The sequence below is a fragment of the Ranitomeya variabilis genome, chromosome 5, assembly GCF_051348905.1.
Source record: "Ranitomeya variabilis isolate aRanVar5 chromosome 5, aRanVar5.hap1, whole genome shotgun sequence".
Lineage (NCBI taxonomy): Eukaryota > Metazoa > Chordata > Amphibia > Anura > Dendrobatidae > Ranitomeya > Ranitomeya variabilis.
In genome coordinates this window covers 667,881,037-667,888,482 of record NC_135236.1, presented here as the reverse complement: position 1 = coordinate 667,888,482, position 7,446 = coordinate 667,881,037, and the positions used below count along the sequence as shown (strand labels likewise).

Here is a 7,446-nt window from a genome sequence, read left to right as displayed (position 1 = left end):
TAAGACCGAGGGTGTGAAGTGTCTGCAAAGTCCAAATCCATTTTGTCTCTAGGCGTGCAAGCCTCGTTGTTAATTTACCACCCCTAATACCGATATCCAAGCTATCAATCCCTCTAAATCTAATTAATTTACCATCACATCCGTGATGTTCCCTAAAATGTCTGGGGAGAGTAGTTAGTTTGGTAATATCTATTTTAGGGTCGGCAGCCGCCTCAATTCCACGTACGTGCTCACGTATACGAATTTTAAAATTACGTGATGTGAGGCCTATATATATTAGGCCACACGGGCATGTGGCATAATAAATGGCCCAGCGCGTTGTACAATTTATCGTCTTTTTAATATTAAATGTTTTCTCCCCACTAGAATCGGTGAAGACCTGGGTCCGATCCACATTGGGGCACGCCACGCAGTGGCCACAGGGTGAGGAACCTAAACGAGGGGGGGTATTATCGAGGAAAGTGACCCTGGATATCCCCTCATAATGACTCCTCGTAAGATGATCTTTAAGGTTCTTGGCACACCTAAAGGAGATAAGGGGACGATCCGGTAGAATTTTAGAGATGGTTTTGTCCACCCTAAGAATTGGCCAGGATTTAGATAGAGCTTCACGAATTTTATGCGCCTGAGAATTAAAGGTGGTCACAAAACGTATTTGTCTATCAGGCTGTCTAGACCAGCTGGATTTCTGATCATAAATCAGAGATTCACGAGGGGCAAATCTTGCCCTATTGTAGGCCTTCTTAACAGCCCGTTTACTGTAGCCCCTACTAAGGAATCTCATCTGAAGCTCTTTAGCCTGTTGCTCAAAATCAGCCTCGGTGGAGCAGATCCTCTGCAAACGGAGGAACTGTCCCACCGGTACGGCTCTAACAACATGTGAAGGATGACATGATGTCGCATGTAATAGGGAATTCGTGGATGTCGGCTTCCGGAACAGGTCGGTTTGTAAAAAAATTAGAATAAAAAGTAGAATTTTAGAGATGGTTTTGTCCACCCTAAGAATTGGCCAGGATTTAGATAGAGCTTCACGAATTTTATGCGCCTGAGAATTAAAGGTGGTCACAAAACGTATTTGTCTATCAGGCTGTCTAGACCAGCTGGATTTCTGATCATAAATCAGAGATTCACGAGGGGCAAATCTTGCCCTATTGTAGGCCTTCTTAACAGCCCGTTTACTGTAGCCCCTACTAAGGAATCTCATCTGAAGCTCTTTAGCCTGTTGCTCAAAATCAGCCTCGGTGGAGCAGATCCTCCGCAAACGGAGGAACTGTCCCACCGGTACGGCTCTAACAACATGTGAAGGATGACATGATGTCGCATGTAATAGGGAATTCGTGGATGTCGGCTTCCGGAACAGGTCGGTTTGTAAAAAACCGAGCTGGTCCTTCTTAAGCATGACATCCAGGAATTCCACAGATTCATTACTCCAATGATATGTGAGATGGATATTCAATTCATTAATATTTAATTCATCCATAAACGTAACCAAATCTTGGGGGGGTCCCTGCCAGATCATGAGTATGTCGTCAATGTAGCGGGCCCAAAGGAGGGCCCGGTCCATTGACGACCCCCGATCTGACAGGAAGAGGTCCCTTTCCCACAGCCCAAGGAACAGATTGGCATAGGAGGGCGCGAAGGCTGCCCCCATGGCTGTTCCTTGGAGCTGCAGGAAAAAGGACCCCTTAAAAACGAAAAAATTATGGGTTAAGGCAAATTCAAGTAGTTCCAACAAAAGTTTAGCAAAGTCAGAGGAGGAGCCAGACAAATCGAGGAAAAAACGTACAGCATTAAGGCCGTCCCCATGTTTGATGTTTGTATATAAGGATTCGACATCAGCCGTCATTAGAATTGTATCCTTGTCCAAATGGACTGAGTCGACCTTCTTGAGGAGATCCCCAGTGTCCTTCAAAAAGGAAGGCAGATTAGAAACCAATGGTTGAAGGTGGAAATCTATCCACTGATTTACTTTCTCAAGGAAGTTCCCATTTCCAGAGATAATAGGTCTGCCAGGTGGCACCCTGGTATCTTTATGCACCTTGGGAAGGAGGTAAAAAGTAGAGACGGTAGGTTCAGTGACACGAAGTGCCAGGGATAGTTCTTTTGTAATAATCCCTCCAGCGACAGCGGCATCCAAAATATTATCCAGTTGTGCACTAAAAGCCGACAAGGGATTAAAGGTCAATTTTTTATAACATATGGTATTATGTAATTGCCTAAAGGCCTCCCTCTCATACATGACCTTAGGCCAAATGACCACATTACCTCCCTTGTCGGCCGGTTTCAGTACAACATCCGGAATACCTTTAAGATAGCGCAGTCGCGTCCTCTCGTCTCTACTTAAATTGTCCCTCCCAAGGTGCTGTGGTATCTTAAGAAGATCCTGGGTTACCACCTGGACAAACATATCAATGGGAGTGCATGTAGAGAGAGGAGGGAACTTCCTTGAGCGTGGTCTAATAGCGGGTGGGATTTTACCTCCCTCCGCGACATTTTCACTGGAGAGCTCCTCAAGAATCCTCAATGTATCTTGCTCCTCCTCTGTGGGAAAAAGTTGGTGAAGGTTATCATCAAAGAAATAGCGTTTAAATAATACAGATCGAGCAAATAAGTGAAGATCTTTAATCACCGAAAAGGTGTCCATACCCGCCACCGGGGAGAAAGAAAGACCTCTACTCAAAAGGGAAAGATCAGATGGAGAAAGAACATGACTACTAAGGTTGATCACCTTGTTGTCCCTCCCTAGTTGGTCAGGTGAGCGGGGGGTCCGTCTTTTATACGGATGATAGCCTCGTGCTCTATTACCGGTAGTACCAGATCTTGTGGTAATCGAATACACAGAGGTATCAGACTGTTCGCCCAAAGATGAAATGGAGGTCACTGATGATGCACTTTTAAGGTGTTGTTGAATAATTTTCGGCTTCCTCCATAGGTATACAGTATGTTGTTGATAATCCCTCTGGTCACGGTTAAATTTAGTAATTTGAGATTCATGAATTTTTTTGACTACTGAGTCAAGAGTTTTTTCCAAATTAAGATCAAATGAATTAATCTTTTCAATAGGACAACCGGTACGAAGCTCACTTTGTGTAGAGTCAATCAATTTATCCAACTCACATATGTTATTAGAATTGAGATTAATCAGTAATTTAATTAGTGCTAATGAGCATGTACTACAGATCTCTTCCCAATTAGAAATAAATTGGGCATCTTCCACTGGAAAGGTGGGAATTACACGGACTCTCAACCCCCTTGGTATCATTTTAGCGGCCACATATCTTTCGAGGAACACACGGTTCCACCATAATTTAGTTCTCTTAATTAAAAGGTCCTGAATGGAGGAACACAGATCCTCCCATTTGCGATCATCAGGCTGTGGAGCACCCACACTGCCCCCGAATACTTGTTCCACTTGGCCTAGCCAGGCCTTTTCTTTTGCTTTATAATCCATAGGGATACCACCAAGACCTGTGCAAAACACAGCAAACACAAATTGAAAAAAGAAGGGGGTAGCCAACGGCAAAATATACCTATAATGTACCATCTGGGAAGGTATTATTCAAATCATATATTAATTAACAGTACTTCCCAGGAAAAATGGGAAGAAGGCTTGCGGTAGCTGGGTGCACAGGATGTGGTCAGGATGACCTCTCATTGCCATGGCAACGATAGGGTCCTTGTGATAACGTCACAGGAGGGCCAATCTGAAGGGACAAGGAGCACCCCTCCCTCTCCCAGCCTTCTAAATGCTGCGATTGATATCGATCACAGCGTTTAGAGGGTTAAATGGCACCGAGGTGACAGTGGAAGGTCAGCTATATGTTTATGTTATAGTTTTGCTATCAATTTATGTCATTTTACGTGAACCCTTTCCCCACCATGACGTATATTTATGTAAAATTTTGTGAAGGGGTTAATAAAAAAATACAGGACCCATTAAAGGAAGTGATAAATTGCTGTAATTAGGGTATTTTCCCCTACATCATGATTCTCTCAGGAGGGGTAGAAAAAATCTGGTGCCAGATTCTTCAAGAAGTTAAGTGAATGGGTGTAACTACAACATTGCTAAGTACTGAGTAAGGCCGGGATCACACACAGCGAGATACGGCAGAGTCTCGCAGGTTAAAACCAAGCTCTGGCACCGGCACTCCAGAGCGGAGCGTGCGGCCGCACAGCAACACATGGAGCTGCACGCTCCGCTCCAGAGTGCCGGTGCCAGAGCTTGGTTTTAACCTGCGAGACTCTGCCGTATCTCGCTGTAGTGTGATCCCGGCCTAATAGACACTTTCAGTTTCATTTCTTCCTTCTTCCGTCTGCCATGGCGTCTGCTGATCTGAGAGACGAGCTGCTCTGCTCCATCTGTTTATCTACATTTAAGGACCCTGTAATGCTGAGATGTGGACACAACTTCTGCCGGGTCTGTATTGGTCGTGTGCTGGATACACAGGACGGGTCTGGAGTTTATTCCTGTTCTGAATGCAGAGAAGAGTTTCGGGTGCGGCCGTCACTGATGAGGAACATAAATCTCCATAAAGTCGCAGAACGTTTCCTGATTACTCAGCAAGAACAAGAGGAGATCACCGGGATCTGCTGCACTTACTGTGTGGACTCTCCTGTACCTGCTGTTAGATCCTGTCTTCGCTGTGAGGCTTCTCTGTGTGATAAACACCTGAGGGTTCACAGCAAATCACCAGAACACGTCTTATCTGATCCCAGCACTTCTCTGGAGAAAAGGAAATGTTCTGTCCATAAGAAGGTCCAGATATATTACTGCACTGAGGACGCTGCTTGTATCTGTGTGTCCTGCAGTTTGGCCGGAGATCATCGGGGACACCAGGTGGAGATGCTGGATGAGGCCTCTGAGAAGAAGGAGAAGAAATTGAGAAATGATCTGCAGAAACTGATCACAAAGAGAGAGAAGACTGAGGAAAGAGTCCAGAGACTGGAGGAGCGCAGGAGAAAAGCTCAAGGAAAAGCAGCTGGAGAAGCCGAGAGAGTCACTGCCCTGTGTACAGACATCAGGAGACGGGTGGACGACCTGGAGAAGAAGGTCCTGAGTGAGATCTCCAGGCAGGAAAAGGAAGAGTCACTGTCACTGTCTGCTCTGATCCATCATCTGGAAATAAAGAAGGACGAGCTGTCCAGGAAGATGAGACACATTGAGGAGCTGTGTAACATGACGGATCCACTGACTGTCTTACAGGAACCAGACACCGGTGACTTGTGTGATCCTGAGGAGAAGGGAGGTGATGAGGACACAGGAGGACATGATAAACAGCTCCATGATGGAGATGACCTGGATGTGGCTGTGATCTCACACACATTACACAAATTATATGACGTAATATCAGGTATAAGGAGCGGGATCTATGTGGAGGGTCCTGCAGACATATTACTGGATGTAACCACAGCTAATAATAATGTCCTTATATCAGACGACCTGAAAACTGCGACCTGGACACGAGAGAAGCAGAAACGTCCAGAAACAGCAGAGAGATTCCAGGGTTATAATCAGGTGATGAGCAGGAGAGGATTTACCTCAGGACGACATTACTGGGATGTGGAGAGCAGTAGATCAGGGGGTTGGAGGGTGGGGATGTGTTATCCCAGTATAGACAGGAGGGGAGGTAGCTCATACATTGGAAATAATAACAAGTCCTGGAGTTTGTGGAGATGTAATAATAATCAGTATTCAGTGATACATGATAGTAAAGAGATCCGGTTACCTGACAAGATCTCCAGTTATAGAGTCAGGATATATCTGGATTATGAGGCCGGGCAGTTGTCCTTTTATGAGCTGTGTGACCCCATCAGACACTTACACACCTTCACTGTCACCTTCTCCGAGCCCCTCCATGCTGCATTATGTGTATCTAATGGTTCTATAAAGATATTAGGGAGAAGAAGTAACTGGGTGAAACCATTATAAACTGGGTGAAACCATTATAACGTGATACATCCATTGATACGATAGAGAATATCTCAGATTTGTTGCATTTAAATGTTTTAGATCATTCAACTAATTGTAATATAAAATAAAGACCTGAGAGCTGAAAGATCAAAATGTGTTAAAATTCCAAGTGTTTGCCCCTTATAACTAATAACTGGTTATATATCTGCAATGATTCTTTTATTGTGAATTAATATTTGGCGCACTCTTTGCATAATTGTTTTAATTCTACTATTCTGGAGGGTTTTCTCGCATGAACTTCCCGATTCTGTCCTGTAATAATATCTAGAGGATTATTATATATGATGTATTTTTTTGAAATGACAAAAAAAAAAAACTGTTCAGAATAAAGTACCGGCAAATTAAATGAGATCTTTGGAATGTTTTGTGCACGATGCCTCATTTTCCGCTTGTAACTTGAATGGTGCAAATGTTTAACATTTATCATGTCCATTGTTTCTGCATTTTGCTGTATTTTTTGGGTCATAGACATCAATGTGGAGCCCATTTTCTGAATAAAATAAGTGTTGCTCTAATGATTTCTACAGGAAGCGATATAAAATATAAAAAATATATAAAAAAATAAAATAAATATTGAAAAATAGAAAAAGGTGTCGCTTTCTAGAGAAAGGAAATGTGATATCACAGGAGCAAGAAGCAACAATCCAGCAGGAATATAAAATGTTGAACATTAAAAAAAAATTCAAATACAAAATTTACTTGCAGATTTTCGCGAGTTTCATGCAATTTGTAAGTGAAAAAAATCCATTGCATACATTGACCCAAATAGGGTCAGTATTCGAATTGCCCATTCTTTATTTTCTTTTAGAAGTGTCCTTATTGCTTTGATTCAGTCTACTGTCCTACAACTGAACCCAACGGTCCTTGATCTTGATTAGAGATGAGCAAATATGTTTGGAAAACAATCGTCAAACATAAATTCGTCACGAATATGGCACATTCGGAATCACAAGCATTTTTGTCTTATATTCATTCGGTAAAAAGTGCAGGAAAATAATTGCGTTGCCACTAAAGTATTTTCAGCACTTTGGCTAGGATAGTGGTGGTGTATGATGAGCGGGGGGCACATGTTTGATCAGGGGATGGGGAGAGGAGAGCTCAGAGGGGCCGCGTGCTTGTAATTTTTTTTCTCTAACTTTATGTATTTAAATTGTGGCTAGCCAATCAGGGTGCAGGAAACATCCACAATGTCCAGACACAAGGGCTTGTGCCATTGGCTGCTGAAATCACATGTCCCTCTCTATATAAAGAGCGGACATCTTGTTTTAGCGCCATTTTGTCACTATAACAGCGCACAGAGGCTGCTCCTGACGCTAGTCCTCGGTGCTGATAGTTTTTAGCTAGTTAGCTAGACGGTTGTTTCTAAGTCAGGTAATTTAGCTGTGTCCTGTGTGGCTGTGAAATCGACCTTCCGGCAGATTTTTTCTAGCGCCATTAGTGAGGTCCACAGGCAAAGACAGCAGGGCACATTCATA

General features: G+C 43.4%; 1 protein-coding gene across 1 annotated transcript; it reads left to right on the top strand.

Moving 5' to 3' along the window:
* Positions 1-4,286: 4,286 nt before the first annotated feature.
* Positions 4,287-6,613, top strand: LOC143776888 (E3 ubiquitin-protein ligase TRIM39-like). The gene has a single exon (XM_077266706.1). It carries the CDS (start codon positions 4,319-4,321, stop codon positions 5,927-5,929), a length of 1,611 nt encoding a protein of 536 aa, XP_077122821.1. The 5' UTR covers positions 4,287-4,318; the 3' UTR covers positions 5,930-6,613.
* The last annotated feature ends 833 nt before the right edge of the window (positions 6,614-7,446 follow it).